Source organism: Cherax quadricarinatus, chromosome 88 (genome assembly GCF_038502225.1).
Source record: "Cherax quadricarinatus isolate ZL_2023a chromosome 88, ASM3850222v1, whole genome shotgun sequence".
Classification (NCBI taxonomy): domain Eukaryota; kingdom Metazoa; phylum Arthropoda; class Malacostraca; order Decapoda; family Parastacidae; genus Cherax; species Cherax quadricarinatus.
Genome location: NC_091379.1, coordinates 2589981 through 2608527, shown reverse-complemented (window position 1 = coordinate 2608527; position 18547 = coordinate 2589981). Strand labels below are relative to the sequence as shown.

Here is an 18547-nt window from a genome sequence, read left to right as displayed (position 1 = left end):
CTTGATCTCTGAGAAAAGTTGTCTGCAGTTATTATGGCATTAAACATTTGCATATCTTGAAAGGCCTTATTACCTTGGGTTTGAGTTGTGTAGATACATCTGCAGGTGGGAAGGGTGGGGTGGCCTGAAAAAGAAGAAACACTTTCATTATCACTCACTCAATTGCTGTCTTCAGAGGTGCTGGTAAATGACAATAAATGACAAGAAACATCGATTTACATGTATTTCATTTGAGTTATATTTGATATCTTCATAAAAACATTGAGTGTTATTGATTTATTTAATGTAAATAGCATTACTAATACCGAGAGTTTTTTTGTAAGATTTAATTAATAATTTTTTGTCTATTTTAGAAAATCATAATTGATTTTATTAGCATAAAAGTGGCAATAGACTTAAGGTAGAGGTATAATGTATACTCTCACCTTACAGTATAACCTCACTGTATGAGTTGACTCTTAGTTTATAAATACAGTTGTAATTGATATTTCATTCTAGATTAATAAGAAATTTTTGGGATTAGAGGTGAATAATGGTAAAGTTTGATGCCCACAGCAACAAAGTAATCATAGTGTCAGTTGTCTTGAAGGTTTGTTGTGTTCTATCTCTTATTAACCCTTTCAGGGTTTCCGACGTACTAGTACGGCTTACGCACCAGGGTTATTGACGTACTAGAACACCTAAATTCTAGTGCCTTCAAATCTAGCGAGAGAAAACTGGTAGGCCTACATATGAAAGAATGGGTCTATGTGGTCAGTGTGCACAGTATAAGAAAAATCCTGCAGCACACAGTGCGTAATGAGAAAAAAAAAACTTTGACCGTGTTTTTGGATTAAAACAGCGAATTTGCAGTGTATTTTCATATGGTATTTATGGTTGTATTCTAGTTTTCCTGGTCTCATTTTATAGAATGGAAGACATATTACAGAAATTGAGATGATTTTGATTGGTTTCGCAATGAAAAGTACCTTGAAATTGAGCTCAAAGTAGCAGAAATGTTCGATTTTTACCAAAGTTCAAAAGTAAACAAATCATGCCAAGCGTCCAATACACATCAACTAGTGAGTCAAATATTCTTTCACAAGTGCTCTGATATTATTTATACCATTTCTACACTAATGCAGTAGTCTGCATAACAGTAAATCTTTTATTTTTTGTGAGAATAAAAATTCAAAGTGTAAAGCAAAAGAAATGTAAGAGGGGCCTGGGGACATGACTAACGAACAGAGAACTTGTTATTTTAGTGCCAGGAATGTCTGTCTTGTTTATTCTAGACCCTATTTGGAAATTGGCATCTTCTGAAATTTGTGTAAAATTGGCAAAATTGCCAATTTCTAACCACTTTATTGGGCAGTTGAAATTGGTAAATGGGTGGTTTCTTGTACTCATTCGATAGAAAAAATGGAGTTCTAGCAAAATAAATATGATTTTTGTCGAGTAGTACACAGGAATTAGCCAAAAATAGGGCTCAAAGTAGGCGAAATCGCTGATGTGTAAACATTGTCGAGACCATTAACTTTGCGAGAGCATAATTCTGTAAGTTTTCCGTCAAATCTCATACTTTTGGTGTCATTATGATCGGGAAAAGATTCTCTATCATTTCATAAGAATTTTTTTGTTTTTTCCGAAAATTTTTCGACCCTGAGAACGAGTTTAGGAGAGGGCCTCTCGACCCTGAAAGGGTTAATAGTGTTATACAGTAGAAGAGAAGATGTAGGTGCAGAGCAAGATTTGTGTGTGTTTTATTCTATGTAGAGCTTTATCAAGTTAATTCATTTAATAAAGCTCATCATATAATGAAACATTGACAGTAAAAAGTTGCTGTATTCTTGTTTTTTTTATTATTGTTGGTAGTAATGCTTTGTATCCTCCATATTACAAATTATTTTATGTAACAAGTTTACTGTTTATAAATTGGTACTTATGACAATCTTCCTTATTGGATTAGAGATTCTGTCTGAGAAGTTTCCTGGCTAACAATATTGTACCCAAAACACAGGGCCAATCCAAGACGCTTCAACTTTGACAACATTGGAAATGCTATGCTGGCCCTATTTGAAGTCCTTTCATTCAAGGGTTGGCTAGATATTCGTGATGTGTTAAAAATTCGGCTTGGCATTGTAAGTTGCCTCCAGTTTCCTTCCTTATCGTGTGGATAGTCGGTGTATTAGTGCTATATGTTGAATCCCAGTGTTATATTGTTCCGTCCAAGCATTAGTGTTTGTCAGCATGATGACTGTATGTCTACAGTAGTGTTGAGGTGTAGTACCATAGTACAGTAGAGCCCCCATATCCGAGGATTCTGTTTATGCAGTTTCAGTTATTCTTGGCGCTGAAGAATGAAATAAAAATTTGGTTTAGTTTTGCTGTGCACCTCAGACTGCAAAGGTTACGTCTACAGTGCTTGATAAGGTTTTAGTTAAAATAGAAAAAGCATTAAATCTGTATGCACATTAACAAAAAACGACTTATATATTTAGGGTTCGCTACTGTCCACAGTTTTGGGCATTCGCAATAGGTCTTGGAACGTATCAACCACAGATACGGGGGGACTACTGCATACTATTTTTAGTTGAGATATAGAAAAAGAGAGAGAGCAAGTTACCTGGAAATATTGCATGTCATGTTTAACAGACAGCTAATGCTCTCTCTTGGGTTTCCATAGTAAATGTACCTTCATTATTTACAAATGTTTAAATGAATTAAAATGAAGTTTAAACAAGGAAAAATAATGTGTTTAGTTAAGAAAAATAGCATCTTCACTCTTTTCTGCAAGTTTATTTATCATGAAGGATCAGGGATTGAAAAACCCATAACAATAAGAATTTTCTTTTGAAGAAAATCATGTAAATGCACCATCTCTCAAACAGTTTTTATATTAAAGATTCTTTTTTCAGCATGGTACAATGTTTGTTAAAGAGTGAAAGACATTTAGGTGTGCATATAATTATTACTCATAAATTAAAATGAAAATCAAAGTCATAAGAGTTACCTGGGTAATCTACACAGTAAATAAATGTCATTTAACTCCCCTGTTTATTAACGTCTATAAATTGATTAACAAATGTTGTAAACAAACATCTTAAGTTGTGTATATGTGGAGTGGCGTCACAAATTTGGAGTTTTGTGAACAAAATATTTCTGTATGCTGAGTTGAAGAACATTGAGCGATTGTGGATAGTAAATGCAAGTCCAACATGTACATTGAAAATGGTACACATATAATACCGACAAGTTAAAGGGTAAGACACATGTGCAGAAGTTGGGTATTTTTATTGATTGAAAAATTTTGCCAACATAGGCTTCTTCAGTCAAATACAGAGGCAGCAGGTGTGGTAGTGAAGATGATGTAATCAGTCCATCAACTTTGGAGAAATAGTTTTTGAGGTGGTCAGTCCCTCAGCCAGGAGAAGTGTTCAGCTCCAGACTATGCAACAATATTGTGTAACTGGAACAGTATTGCTCCAACTGTATGTTGGAAATATCATCCTCAGTTAATTTTTAACAAAGTAACAATTTCATAGATGGCTGTTGGGTTGATAATTAATTTTTTAACTTGACAGGCATGTTCCACCAAGGCAGGGTGACCCAAAGAAGAAAATGCATATTCCATTATTCATTCAACTGCCAGCTTTCCAGTAGTGTACTTATTTCAAAATCAACATTCCCACCCCTTCTTAACCCTTTGACTGTTTATGCCGTATAAATACGTCTTACGCGCCACTGTTTCTGACGTATATATACTCAATAATTCTAGCGGCTTCAAATCAAGCGGGAGAAAACTGGTAGGCCCACATGTAAGAGAATGGGTCTGTGTGGTCAGTGTGCACCACATAAAAAAAGTCCTGCAGCACACAGTGCGTAATGAGAAAAAAAAAACTCCGACTGTTTTTTTGGATTAAAATGCCGACTTTGAGGTGTATTTTCGTATAGTATTTATCATTGTATTCTCGTTTTCATGGTCTTAAATGATAAAATGGAAAACATATTACAGAAATAGAGATGATTTTCATTACTTTCATGATGAAAACGACCTTGAAACTGAGCTCAAAGTAGCGGAAATGTTCGATTTTCACCAATGTTCAGGAGTAAGTAAATCACACCACACGTCCAATACACGTCAACTGGGGAGTCTAATATTCTTTCACTAGTGCACTGATATTATTTATACCATTTTTACAATAATGCAGTAGTCTGCATAACAGTAAATTTTGTATTTTTTTGTATGAATAAAAAATCAAAATAGAAAGCAATAGTAATATAAGAGGGGCCTAGAGATGTGACTAATGAACAGAGGATATGTTATTTTAGTGCCAAGAATGTCTACCTTGTTTATTCTGGACCCTATTTTGAAATTGGCATCTTTTTCATTTTGCGTGAAATTGGCCAAATTGTCAATTTCTGACCACTTTATTGGGTAGTTCAAATTGGTAAATGGGCGGTTTCTTGTACTCAACTGATAGATAAAATGGAGTTCTAAAGAAATAGCTATGAGTTTGGTCAACTGGAACAACGTAATTGGCTAAAAGCAGGGCTTAAAGTTGGCGAAATCGCCGATACGTATATGTGGCCGAGACCGCTAACTTCGTGGGAGCATAATTCCATGGGTTTTCAACCAAATTTCGAACTTTTGGTGTCATTACCATCAGGAAAAGATTCTCTATCATTTCATAAGAAAAAATATTTTTTTTTATTCAAAAATTTTGAGACAGAATGACAGTTTCAGAAAGGGGCCTGCGACAGTCAAAGGGTTAAGAGTGCAGACACTACCCTTCTCAGCTCCAGTAATAAGTCCAGTTAATCAGTTTTTGTAAACTCCATATTTTAAGAAAACGTTAAATGAATGTTTTTGGGCAGCTTCCTCTAGTTCTTGGGTGAACACCAATTCCCTTGCTACACGTTGAAGAGCCAGAATTGGAAGACACAGCCAGATGATGTATAGTATCAGATGACCAGCCTGATTTCTTCCTTTTGATGATTGGAATTCATGGTCTCTTGTGGTTATATTGACATCTGTTAAATCGTGCCCATCTTCCTTCTCTCTAGAGAGCATATATGTATACCAAGATATGCGTCTCTCAGTGTACAGGAGGGCCCTGCTTATTCGGCACTCTCTCTTTGGTGTTCCGCTTTTTTGTTGGCTTTCAACTGAACTACTGTTCATTATGTTTGGTGCTTTTACCACTTTTCCTTCATTTTTGCACAGCACTTGTGTAAGGGAAGGGCGACAGGCACCATGTTTTAAGGTAAGTATTGTATGACCTGTATATTTATTTCACTTTTTTATCCGTTATTTTTATGCCTAGCAGTATTGAGGACTTATTATATCATAGCGTGAATATGTTATCAGGCATTTCAGAAGAATTCACCGATGAAAAAACATTCTTTTTCTCCACCAGCAGTTTTTGCTCGTCACACGGGGGTCAGGAACCCAAGAGAATAAAACGGGGCCCTCCTGTATATACACCTACCATCCGACTTATGACCTGCTCGACTTACGACCACTCGACTTACGACCTTGTTTTTTATGCCAAATTTCTGGGAAATAAACAACTATTTGTGTTGTACAAAGTGTTTATCCTAAACCTTACAGTATAAAATACAGTACTAACAGCATAACAAGTAAAGTAAAATGTGAAATACCAAAATAAAACAATAAAATAAAGTCATTACAAAAATGTTTTGTTGATATTCAGTAGTAAAGTTCGACTTACGACCATTTCGACTTACGACCGGTTTCTCGGAACCGAACTCGGTCGTAAGTCGGATGGTAGGTGTATACTGAGAGTTTATTATAATCTCTTATTTCATTATTAAAGTATTCCTGACTGGGGGTGCACTAGTGAATTGCACCTTTAATGACCCTTGAGCAGTTTATAGGCTTTAAACCTAATAGACAGTTCTGTCATTCTATTTTCCACTTACAGTATTTCTCTACTCCAGATTATGCCTGTATCTACAACAACTGGACAGTCTCAAATAACATACAGTTTTGAGATGAAACATTAGGTGGCTTTTTGGTGTGTCTTACAACATTATTAGGTTGACTTTATGATGGTCCAAGATGGACTAAAATGTTGCAGATAAATGGTTCAGAGAGGTGACAGGATGATGAATTAGACACTTGTGCAACACTTGGGTATCTTAACTAAAGAAATGTTTTGCCAACCAGTGGCTTCCTCAGTGCAGTACAGATAAGAATGGTTGAAGATCAGAAGGAGTTTGGGGTAATCAGTCCCTCAACCTGGAGTTGATGTGATCAGTCCATCACTGAGGGATGGATTACTTCAAACTCCTTCTGATCTTCAACCATTCTCTTCTGTATTGGACTGAGGAAGCCACTGGTTGGCAGAACATTTCTACATAAAGATATCCAAGTGTTGCACAAGTGTCTGACAAAAATGCTGTCTGTAGTTTTGCCTCGAAATTATGGCTTAGTTGTGAATTGTTCCAACTATGGTATTTGTGATATTTATTCAACACTTGTAAATTTCTGTAACAAAATTTTAAAGAGGTTAGAAACATTATCTCTCAGTCAACAGCAGGATTCGAACTTACGCACTCTGCAGCAAAATATGTAGCACTTACACCACTCGGCTAGAATGGCATAATTACTATGTACTTTGATCCAGGGTGTTAGTTTAAAATCCTGCTGTTGACTGAGAGATAATGTTTGTAAATAATTTCACCTGTTTGTGAAATGTTGAGCATTTGAAAAAGGATATATAGACCATTTTCTTGTAAGTACGTTTTTATACGTTTTATGCACTTCGTTGCTGTGCTTGAGCAGTGCTACTTATTACTGATGGAAAATCAGCAATAACACAAGGCTCCTAGTCTCAACAACTACAAAATTTTGTGCTTGTGCTGTAGAGAAATGCTTGGTTCACCAACTGTTTTTATATTTTCTTGTGAGAATGCATATGAAAAGTATGATTCATCTTCAAGTTTTCCATTTGTCAGGAAACTGACTAGATCTCAAGTACTTTTTATAATTTTTGATTGATTCTCCACAGGCATCCACTGTGTACATCCACATATTTGTCTTCCTTGGCTGTATGATTGGTCTCACATTGTTTGTTGGTGTGGTCATTGCGAACTACTCTGAGAATAAAGGAACTGCCCTTCTGACTGTTGATCAGAGAAGATGGTAAGTCACTGAAGCAAGGGGTAAGGGGAGTCCCTGATTCACAAACACCTGTGTTATGATGATCTTCACTTAATAATAATAATCTTTATTTCTACAAGTACATGATACAACTTATATAGATCTAGCTGGCATCAGTGACATACTATATACAAAGAAAGCCCCTGGTTATGCAGAGCATTTTGGGTAAATTAGGTTAATTTTGCCCCCAGGATGCAATCCACACCAGTTGGTTAACACCCAGGTGCATACTTACTGCTAGGTGAACAGGGACAGCAGGTGTCTTAAGGAAATATGCCCAAAGTTTTCACCTGTACCGGGGATCGAACCACGGATCTCAGTGTGTGAGCTGAGTGCACTACCAACCCAGCTGTCGGGTCTAAAGAAAAAATAAACTAAAATAAATAATTTAATCTTTTGTACATTTAACCCCTTAGACTTCATTTAATTTGTTTTAGTCTAACTTTTACCAGAATTTATATTTTTTTACATTACCTGTCAGTATTTTTTTACTAAACTCACAAGGTAACAATAACTCCACATCTGTAAATTTTGCTTTAGAATTAAGTAGTTTTAATAATAGATAATTCCAAGAGCTGAGCATAATATGCAGGTCTTAGTTCTACTATGATTATAATCTTGTAAAGACAACTCTGAGTGTTATTTTAAAAATAAATTCAAATAATTATATGGAGCGATGAAAATGGTTTTGAAAACTGACAAGTTGAAGAATGAGACACTTGTGCAACATTGGGAAACTTTACTGAGGAAATGTTTCAAGTTGAGGGACTGATTACTTCAAACTCCTCCTCATCTTCCACTGTTATTCTCTGTATTGGACTGAAGAAGACACTGGCTAGCAAAATATTTCTTCAGTAAAGATCCCCAAATGTTGCACAAGCATTTCATTCTTCAGTTATATGGATCTACAAAATTTATTAATTTTATATACTCTGACAAGTGTGTGTGTCTTGGTATATATGCTGGTACACAGTATATGTCTCTTGGTATGTATACTGGTACATGGTGTGTCTTTTTTAGTGTATATACTGGTACACTGATAATTTATTTTACTCCCTATTTTAGGGATTAAAGTATTCTTGACTGGTGGTCAGCAGGTGTCATGCAGCCTTAATGACTTATGTAGTTGGTAGATGTTAAACTCAGTTAACCAGTCAACCATTAGGAATATTCCTTCTTGTGAAATTCATAGTAGTACTTGTGACATCATTAGAAATTACTGCCATTACACCATTAATTAATATTTATAAATGCTTCCACCAGGTGTGATCTCAAGAAAAGGTTGAAGATTGCTCAGCCTCTTCACCTACCTCCTCGCCCTGATGGTCGAGCATTCCGAGCCTTCATTTATGACATCACACAAAATATTTACTTCAAGCGTTTTGTTGCCATTTCTGTCATCATTAACAGTAGTTTATTATGTGTAGCAGTAAGTATAATAGACTTCACTTTGGTAAATTTTTCAGTTATTGTATCAACTGAAAGTCAAGTACTGATTGTTGTATAAAAGGTGCAGGGAATTCATTTATTTGGTAAATGTGCAGTGTGACTGTCGGGTAGATAATTTGGAGCATAGAAATTAAACAGCGATGTGGGGTCGCTAAGGGTATATTTCAGTGGGCTAAAGAAGGAGTGTGTTGAGGTGGTTTGGGCATCTAGAGAGAGAGAGGATGATGAAAAGGGTGTATAAATCTGAGATGGAAGTTTAGAAAGGATAGGGGTCATCCCAGGAATGGTTGGAGGGAGGGGGTAAAGGAGGCTTTGAGTTTGTGGCTTGAACATCCAGCAAGCTTGTGAGAGAGTGTTACATAGGAGTGAATAGGGACAAGTGGTTTTTCATGAACATACTGATGGAGTGTGAGAAAGTTAACATTTATGAAGGGATTCAGGGAAACCAGTTAGCCGGACTTGAGTCCTGGAGGTGGGAAGGTTCAGTGCCTGCACTCTCAGGAAAGGATAGGTATGTTGCAATCTGAGGGTAATCTGATTTGTGATGTCAGCTCACTTCTGGCAGGACAGTGATTGAATGTGAGCTCTAGCTTTGGGGTCATCCTGTGCCGTAAGAGATGGCTTATGAGGTAAAAACAAAATATGGGTAGGTAGATCACTTATTTTCCTCAGCAGCAGAGACTTGTGTCATGATGAGTACTGTATTGTAAAGCAGTCATAACTTGTAACTTTTGCATATTATATGACTATGCAGTATGTGATAAAATTGATAAAAAGTAATCAGGGCTCAAACCTTCTGGCTGGTGATTCTAAGATTACTGCAATAACCTGAGCCTTAAGTCTGCATCACAAAGTCAGAGGTCTAATTCCTCAGCAAATGTTGAAAGGTTTGATCAAAGCTATGGAAAGATCAGAACTCCTTAACCATCATCATAAGACACCCTTTGAATGATCTTATTTCATTAATATTTTTTAGTCTATTATATCTGCCTTATATAATTTCTCCAAAAAAACACCATACAGTACTTTCTAAATTTATTTTGGTGTATTTAGCCGTTAGATTAAGACTGCAGTCTTGTAATACTTTTCTTGCTTAGCCCTAGTTTCAGTCTGCCCAAGATGTTGTGCGTGACTACCACCAACTGAATACCCATTCATTGTATCTTCTATTATTATTATTATTATTATTGTTACTATTTTATTATTAAAATAATAATTATTGCACAGTATTATGGGTGAAAACTTTTCTCTCCTCATAATTTTCATTATTTTTCCATTTCAGTGGAACAAAGAGGAGGAGCTAACAAAATCCTTAGCAATTGTCTCATCTCTGTTAGATCTGGTGTTTGTCATGGAAGTGGTCATGAAACTAATTGCATTTACTCCACGAGGATACTGGCAAAGTAGACGTAATCGCTACGACCTTTTTGTCACTGTTCTCGGTGTTATATGGATCATTCTCAACTATACCATACAGGTGAGTATATAATGGGCAGGAAATAGTGTCACTATATAAATAGATTATAAGTTAAATGTTATGTTAATTATTATTATTATAATCAAAAAGAAGCGCTAAGCCACAAGGGCTATACAGCGAATGTTATGTTAAAGTATCTGAAGTTCCAGTCTACCTGTCTCAAGCAATATATGTGCATGATTAATTTCAAGAATAAAAGCAAGTGCCTATAATTGTATTTTCTCCTTGCTTTCATTATTATTGTAATATTATTATTATTATAATCAAGGGGGAAGTGCTAAACCCGTAGGATTATACAGCGCCCGGGGGGGGATGTGGAAGGCATTCAGGCTTAATTCGGGGAACTGGAGCACAGATCCAATTCCCTAAATCAAGAGCCCCTCACCAACATCAAGGAACTTTCCATGAGGGGTATTACTGTAATAAATAATTGTTTTCCCTCATATATTTGTAGATCATTTTCTCCGGTATAATTTCTGTGATATTTAAAGTTCTGCTCCAATAGAAAAGTGGTGCAGAGAGCACTGTTGGTAGGTGATGGATTTCACACATCCTGTGGTGGGAATTTGGCTGGCTGTCAATTGATCCATCCTGATATGACATATTCTTCACAGCTATAGATACGCTGTAGATAATATGAAAAGTGCCGGTTAGCCAGACTCGAGTCCTGGAAGTGGGAAGTACGATGCCTACACTCTGAGGTGTTAGGGATATTTGCTGTTTAGAGGGATGTCTAAACTGTCATATGTGCATGCACAGATAACCCGCACATAGAAGAGAGGCGCTTACGATGAGGAGGAGGCTGAGGAGGAGGAGGAGGAGGAGGAGGAGGAGGAGGGGGAGGAGGAGGAGGAGGCTGAGGAGGAGGAGGAGGAGGAGGAGGCTGAGGAGGAGGAGGAGGAGGATGAGGAGGAGGAGGCTGATGAGGAGGAGGCTGAGGAGGAGGAGGAGGAGGAGGCTGAGGAGGAGGAGGAGGAGGAGGCTGAGGAGGAGGAGGAGGAGGCTGAGGAGGAGGAGGAGGAGGCTGAGGAGGAGGAGGCTGAGGAGGAGGAGGAGGAGGCTGAGGAGGAGGAGGCTGAGGAGGAGGAGGAGGAGGCTGAGGAGGAGGAGGAGGAGGCTGAGGAGGAGGAGGAGGAGGAGGAGGCTGAGGAGGAGGAGGAGGAGGAGGAGGCTGAGGCTGCTTATGCTGCTGCTTATGCTGCTGCTGCTGCTGCTTATGCTGCTGCTGCTTATGCTGCTGCTGCTGCTGCTTATGCTGCTGCTGCTTATGCTGCTGCTACTGCTGCTGCTTATGCTGCTGCTGCTGCTGCTTATGCTGCTGCTTATGCTGCTGCTTATGCTGCTGCTACTGCTGCTGCTTATGCTGCTGCTGCTTATGCTGCTGCTGCTGCTTATGCTGCTGCTGCTGCTGCTTATGCTGCTGCTGCTGCTTATGCTGCTGATACTTCTGCTTATGCTGCTTTATTATTATTATTATTATTATGCCTTTTTTTGTTATTTATATATGCATTCCTCTGGCAAGGCAGTGATAGTGTGAATGATGGTGAAAAAGTTTCTTTTTTTGGGTTATCCTGCCTCTATGGGAGATGGTCAGCCTGTTAAAAATAAAGAAATTAAAAGAATATTTTGTAGGCAGGATTTTGTTTCACTCAAAATACTAGATACTGTGCTCAGTAATAACCCACATGGAGAGACAAACTCAGAAAATTAATTGATCTGTATATTTCGACCCCCTTCTGGGGCTGAAGTATACAGATCAGTTGTTCATTATACTTTTTTTAGTTATTTATTAGATACTTTGTAGATAAATGTTCAGAGAACAGACAAAATTGATGGACTGATTGCATCGACTCCAGGCTGAGGGACTGATTACCTCAAACTCCTTCTGATCTTCAACCATTCTTCTCTTTATTGTACTGAGGAAGCTACTGTGTGGCAGAGTCTCTGATAAAGATACCCAAGTGTTGCCCATTAGATACTGTATTCAGAATTGATTATTTTGTTTCAGAAAATTCATGTTAAAATCCATCTTAATTAAGATGAAATGTCTTTTACAGACTGAGGAATCTCATATGTTTGGCTTCATGGTGATCATCTTGAGGTTCTTCACTATTACTGGGAAACACGCTACCTTGAAAATGTTGATGCTTACTGTGGGTGTATCTGTGTATAAAAGCTTCTTTATCATCATGGGAATGTTTCTTCTCATCCTGTCATATGCCTTAGCAGGGTGTATCCTCTTTGGTACAGTCAAATATGGAGAAAGCATTGGAAGGTAAGTTTGAATGTGATTTATTTGTAACGTGATCGTTAGATTCTCTTTGAATGACTCTGTTAGGTGTAAGGACATGTGAAACTAATGCAACATTTTATTGTGGCAATCTTTCTCTGTTCAGGAGCTTTGTCAAGCTGTAAAGACTTGAAAAAGCTCCTGGAGAGTGAAATGTTGTCACAGTAAAATATCGCATTAGTTACACGTGTCCTTATACCCAGCATATCATTACAATTTGATTGACTCTGCTTACAAAACACAGGAAATCACCTTCTCCAATTATTTTCAGTAAAATAGAATACTGTGTATCCTATGCACGTCCTAATTATTGCATATTTTATACATTAACTTAAAATGAAAAATTAATTTTGAATTTAAATTTACATGTCTTGATGACTCACAAAATCAAAATAACACAATTACAAACAAATCACTGTGTTGTAGCCAGCTGGCCGAGTGGCTGGCACACTGGCCTGGAGTTTTACGTCTCACCATCGGTTGAAACTGCACCCTTTCCATGGTTTACATGTCTTGCCTTAGAGGACTATAGTGTTTGTATAACAAGAAGCTGTGATAATTTATATCTTGCTAATTCATTCCTCTCAGTATATAGTATATTGTTTTATCAACTTAGAGTGCTTCAAAAGTTAAGTTTTACGTATATTGAACAGAAAACAGCATTGGTAGTATCAGCACTAACAATGATTTTTTTTCTCTTATGATAGATATCACCCCATAAGCTGGTCCTCTGCTAATGTGCTGCTGTTGAATTGGAGAGTTAATATAACATCCATAATGTGATTATTAGTCTTGTTTTTGTTTTTGTTGGTGCTTACCATTCCTGTTACATTTTTGAAAATGCCAATATTAAGAATGCACCTGATTTGACCTGACATTAGCTGTCTCCTTAACCAGACCTGGTTTTGGCTGTCTGTTTACCTCTTTGACCTGATCTGGTCTTGGCTATCATTTTACCCCTCTTTACCTGGTCTGGTTTTGGCTGTCTACCTTTTTTGACCTGACCTAGTCTTAGCTTTGTCTTTTCCTATTTTGACTTGACCTGGTCTTGGCTGTATCCTTACCTCTCCTCACCCAACCTGACTTACAACTGTCTTCACTTTTTCCCACTTTGGTAGGAAATGGCTGATGTATTGAAAATAATTTTCATTGAAGTCATCAGTAAAACTAATTAAAAAATTATCAACAGGCAAGCAAACTTTCAGACTGCCACCAATGGCATTGCACTGCTGTTCCGCATTGTGACTGGAGAAGACTGGAACAAAATCATGCACGACTGTATGGTGGCACCACCGTTCTGCACTCCTGGCAATAACTACTGGGAAACTGACTGTGGAAACTTCACTGGTTCCCTCATCTTCTTCTGTTCTTTTTATGTTATTATAACATATATTGTACTGAACTTACTTGTTGGTAAGTATAAGAAGTTTACTTTTGTCTAAATTTTGAAGAGCAAGGTAACATCTATGAGAGGATTGGTTTGGGAGCTAAGTAATACATATTTACAAGATTACTGTTATAACTTGAAAAAAATATTATGACTTAGGGAATGGGTTACTATTTTTGCAATACAGTGGACCCCCGCATAACGATCACCTCCGAATGCGACCAATTATGTAAGTGTATTTATGCAAGTGCATTTGTACGTGTATGTTTGGGGGTCAGAAATGTACTAATCTACTTCACAATATTCCTTATTCTGGAGTGAAAAAAATATCGTTAACTGGGGGTCCACTGTATATTGTTTCTAGTTTGTTCCTATAATATTTCCATTTCAATTTAAGAACCCTGATTTTAGACCAAGTTGTGGGGGCAATGATCCCCAGAGCCACCAACAGATGTAAATATGACATGTTGATAAGTAAGACATGTGCAACAGTTAGGTGTCTTTATTCTGAAACATTTTGGTTACACAGTAGGCTTCTTCAGTTAAATACAGAAGAGGTATCAGAAACAGTAGAGATGTAAGGATAATGTAATTAGTCCTTCACACTCAGACATGGTTTTGAGGTGGTCAGTCCCTTAGCCTGGATAAGAGTTCTGCTCCACTGCCTGGAATAATGTTCTCAGCAGTGGATCAGAACTCTTCTTCAGGCTGAGGGACTAACTATCTCAAAACTATATCTTTGAGTGTGACAGACTGATTACATTGTCTTTGCATCTCCACTGCTTCTGCTGGCTCCTGTGTATTTGACTGAGGAAGCCTACTGTGCAGATGAAACATTGTATGTGTGTCTTACTTATCAGCCACTAACAGAAGTTTACTGGACTTTTCTCCAGCTATCATCATGGAGAACTTCTCCTTGTTTTACTCAAATGAAGAGGATGCTTTGCTGTCTTACGCTGATATACGCAACTTTCAAAACACCTGGAATGTGGTAGATGTAAATCAGCGGGGTGTCATCCCAGTCAGGAAGGTGAGCATAAACATTTTTGATTGTTATAATGCTTAAAATATTATCATTTTTTTTATCATAACATTGAAAGAGAATGCAGTAGAACCTTATAAAGTTTGGGAGTTACTTTCCTGAAAATTGGAGTGTAATAGAAATTGGCATTAAATTTAAATTTTTAACAGCTGCCATCTCCCACCAAGGCAGGGTGACACAAAAAAGAAGAAAGTTTTTTTTCTTTTTACATTTAGTAATGTATACAGGAGAAGATATTACTAACCCCTTTCACCCCGACATTTTAGTCACATCGTGCAACATGCATATCTTACGGAGGAAGGATTCTCCTCCAATTCTCCATTGAGTGTGTCATTAAATAGGGTGAATAATATACGAGGGTTATAAAGCTATGCTCCAGACATCTGGCTCAGCACTGGTTCCCAGGATTCATCAAGAAAGATGTCTTGATGCTGCTGCTGGGGCTCTTTGGATTTAATTAAAATGCCTCTTATTCCCTAGATACTAGATGACTAGAATGGGTTTAGTGCTTCCCCATTATTAAAATAAATAAGTTTAACCCCAGAAAAAATTGTATATAAAGTTTATTATTCAACATTCTGCCACCCAAGGCTTCAATACATCTCTTTTTTAATGATCCATGCACAAGGGGCAGATAATGAGAAGGAACTGCCACACTGCATACACTGACTGCTACAGCAGGTCCAAAGTCAGTACCACCAGTAAAGTTACAATTATTATTATTATTATTATAATAATAATAATCAAGGGGGAAGCACTAAACACGTAGGATTATACAGCACACTTTTCTGTGATTGTAAAAATCATTAATTCTTCAATCTTAACCTGTCTTGTTTAGATTCTATAAAAAGTCTTTTATCCTATAAAAGAGCATGTGGGAGGACTAACCTAATAGTCTATCCAGCAGGTGTGTCAGATAGGAGTGAGTGGAGGCAAATGGTTTTAGGGACTTTATGAGCTGTTGGAGTGTTAGCAAGGTAACATTTTGTGAAGGTATTCAGGGAAACCGGTTAACCAGACTCGAGTCCTGGAGGCAGAAAGTAGTGCCTGCACTCTGAAGGAGGGGTGGAGTTATTTGCAGTTTGGAGGGGCATCTGAACTGTTGTATCTGCATGCCTCTGGGAAGACAGTGATTGGGTGAATGATGGTGAAAGTGTTTCTTTTTCGGGTCACCCTACCTTGGTTGGAGACGACCAGTGTGCCAAAAAATATATCTTTCTATCTTTATATAAATCTTTTATGGAATCCTATGTAAATAATTTTTAATATAATTTTGAACATTAGGTAAATTCTGACATCTTTTGTTTACAGGTAAAATTCATTCTGCGACTTTTAAAAGGAAGATTAGAAGTGGACCCAGAGAAAGATAGATTGTTGTTCAAACATATGTGTTATGAACTAGAGCGTCTTCACAATGGTGATGATGTTACCTTCCATGATGTTCTCAAGTAAGATACAATACGTAATTCACTTAGAATTTGACAAATATTGTTGAAATATAATAGTTTCACTCAAAATTTATTTTGCAGTATGCTTCATCAAAGTGTGGATATTTCCCAGTATGCTTTCTTATTCAGGTGTGGATATTTTCCAGCATGCTTTCTTATCGAAGTGTGGATATCCGCAAGTCGCTGCAACTTGAAGAATTGATGGCACGAGAGGAACTAGAATATATCATTGAAGAGGAAGTTGCAAAGCAGACAATTCGGAATTGGCTGGACAACTGCCTGAAGCGAATTCGAGCGGTACGTTTGTTACTGTACCTCTGTCATTGTTGCAAGAGAGGTCTCCTCAACTAGCGTGATCCAATTCTTTTTGCTTTTTAATTTCATTAGCCATTTCCGCACAAAAGTAGGGTAACTCGAAGAAAACATTCACCATTGCTTGTCTGATAGCTGTCCTGCCAGCAGTGTGTTTACTTCACAATTTGAATGGCCCTCTGAACTGCAACATCCCCACCCACAATTCATATAACCTGAACTGCAACATCATTACCTTTCTTGAGAGTGAAGGCACTAATTCCAGTTCTTATATATTACTAATTGTTATAACTTTTTGACCCCTCAAGGAAGGTTCCTTGATGTTGGTGAGGGGCTCTTGATTTAGGGAATTGGATCTGTGCTCCAGTTCCCCGAATTAAGCCTGAATGCCTTCCACATCCCCCCCCCCCCCAGGCGCTGTATAATCCTCCGGGTTTATTGTAATATAACTTTTTGAAAGCCCATCATTCTTGTATTTCATTAAAATATGTTTTAATACACTTGATGGTGGTAATGGGGTCTTGATCCAAGGTATTGGAGAACCCCCTTCCCCTCCCTCTGATCCAACTTGATAATCACCCATTTCCTAAGTGCTGTATGAAGTCTACAGGTTTAGCACTTCCCAGTGTTTGTAATAATAAAGTAATAATTATAATATGAACTGTAATATCCACACACTTCGAGCAAGATAGTTGTTAAACAAATGACGGTAAATGTGTTTCTTTGGTTCCTATGGAGAAGCTCGAATTTACTTTATTATAATAAATTTTGCTTCAGATTTGGGCTTGGCCTGTATTTCAGCATTATAGTACTATTATTTTTACTACATTAATGGGGAAGAGCCAAACCTGTAGGTCAATGTGCCTCGGGATTGTAAGGCATTAGTGATCAATCCAAGGAAGCCGGATAGCTCCATTATTATTATAATAAAAAAGAAGCGCTAAACCACAAGGGCTACCGGATACCTCCAGTTCCTTGGGGTGTGAGTGGGACCTACTTAACATGGGCCAGTATGCCTTTGTGCTCCTCTAATGTTATTATCTGATATATATTTAAGAGGTTTTGCTAAATTATGTACATGCATTATGAAGAGGAAAATTGCTTTAATACATGCACAGTTTTGGTTTTTACAGCAAAAGGAGCAAACATCTTTACTGGCCAGATTGCGAGAAACTAATGATGCTCTGATGGTTGGCCTTCATGAGGATAAGAAGACTCAGATACAAGACAAGGAGAAGGAGAATGAGACCAAGGTATGGCTCTGCATCTTTGTTCCCTCTTTTGTGAACTGCAGGAACAAAACTGTAATACAGGAGAGCCCTGCTTATACAGCAGGTTAGGTTCTGGACTACTGCTATAAAGCGAAAATCACCGTAAAGTGAAAAAATAGCCGCCTTTTTTCACTTTCAAATGCATATAAAGGCCTGATAACATGTTTATACTATCATATATAAAGTGAACAATAGAGCTAGGCATAAAAAATGCATATACAGTACACACATTACTCACATTAAAATATTTTTGTCCTTATCTAATAGTGGTAAATATATTTATTATAGCAAGTCAATAAATGAATAGGTATAATTTAACTGCTGCATTAGCAAAATGCTGTGGAATGGGGCCTGCCTGTAATAATATTATTAATTCTCTGAACTCTTAGGACCTCCCTAAGCCTGGTTAAACTCTTATAAGAAAAGCAGAGTATATGGAGAGTAAAAGAAAGGTGAAGAGAGTGGTGAGAGAGTGCAAAAGGAGAGCAGATGATAGTGGGAGAGGCACTGTAAAGAAATTTTAATGAAAATAAGAAAACATTTTGGAGTGAGTTAAACAAGTTAAGAAAGCCTAGGGAAAGTATGGATTTGTCAGTTAAAAACAGAGTAGGGGAGTTAGTAGATGGGGAGAGGGAGGTATTAGGTAGATGGCGAGAATATTTTGAGGAACTTTTAAATGTTGAGGAAGAAAGGGAGGTGGTAA

The 18547-nt window shown here is 37.5% G+C and overlaps 1 protein-coding gene across 6 annotated transcripts in view; it reads left to right on the top strand.

Annotated features, from left to right (window-relative positions):
• na (sodium leak channel non-selective protein na) overlaps positions 1 to 18547 on the top strand; it is a 56819-nt gene that overhangs the window by 24583 nt on the left and 13689 nt on the right. For 3 of the 6 annotated variants that reach the window (XM_070103851.1, XM_070103853.1, XM_070103850.1), the window contains 11 exons: positions 2000 to 2120; positions 7017 to 7150; positions 8432 to 8597; positions 9900 to 10094; positions 12152 to 12369; positions 13092 to 13163; positions 13574 to 13797; positions 14665 to 14801; positions 16125 to 16261; positions 16408 to 16558; positions 17707 to 17826. In XM_070103851.1, the coding sequence (XP_069959952.1) occupies positions 2000 to 2120; positions 7017 to 7150; positions 8432 to 8597; positions 9900 to 10094; positions 12152 to 12369; positions 13092 to 13163; positions 13574 to 13797; positions 14665 to 14801; positions 16125 to 16261; positions 16408 to 16558; positions 17707 to 17826 (1675 nt within the window). Of the gene's footprint in view, positions 1 to 1999; positions 2121 to 7016; positions 7151 to 8431; positions 8598 to 9899; positions 10095 to 12151; positions 12370 to 13091; positions 13164 to 13573; positions 13798 to 14664; positions 14802 to 16124; positions 16262 to 16390; positions 16559 to 17706; positions 17827 to 18547 lie in introns of those variants that run through there. The other 3 variants (XR_011394492.1, XM_070103852.1, XM_070103854.1) reach the window with 3 other exon arrangements.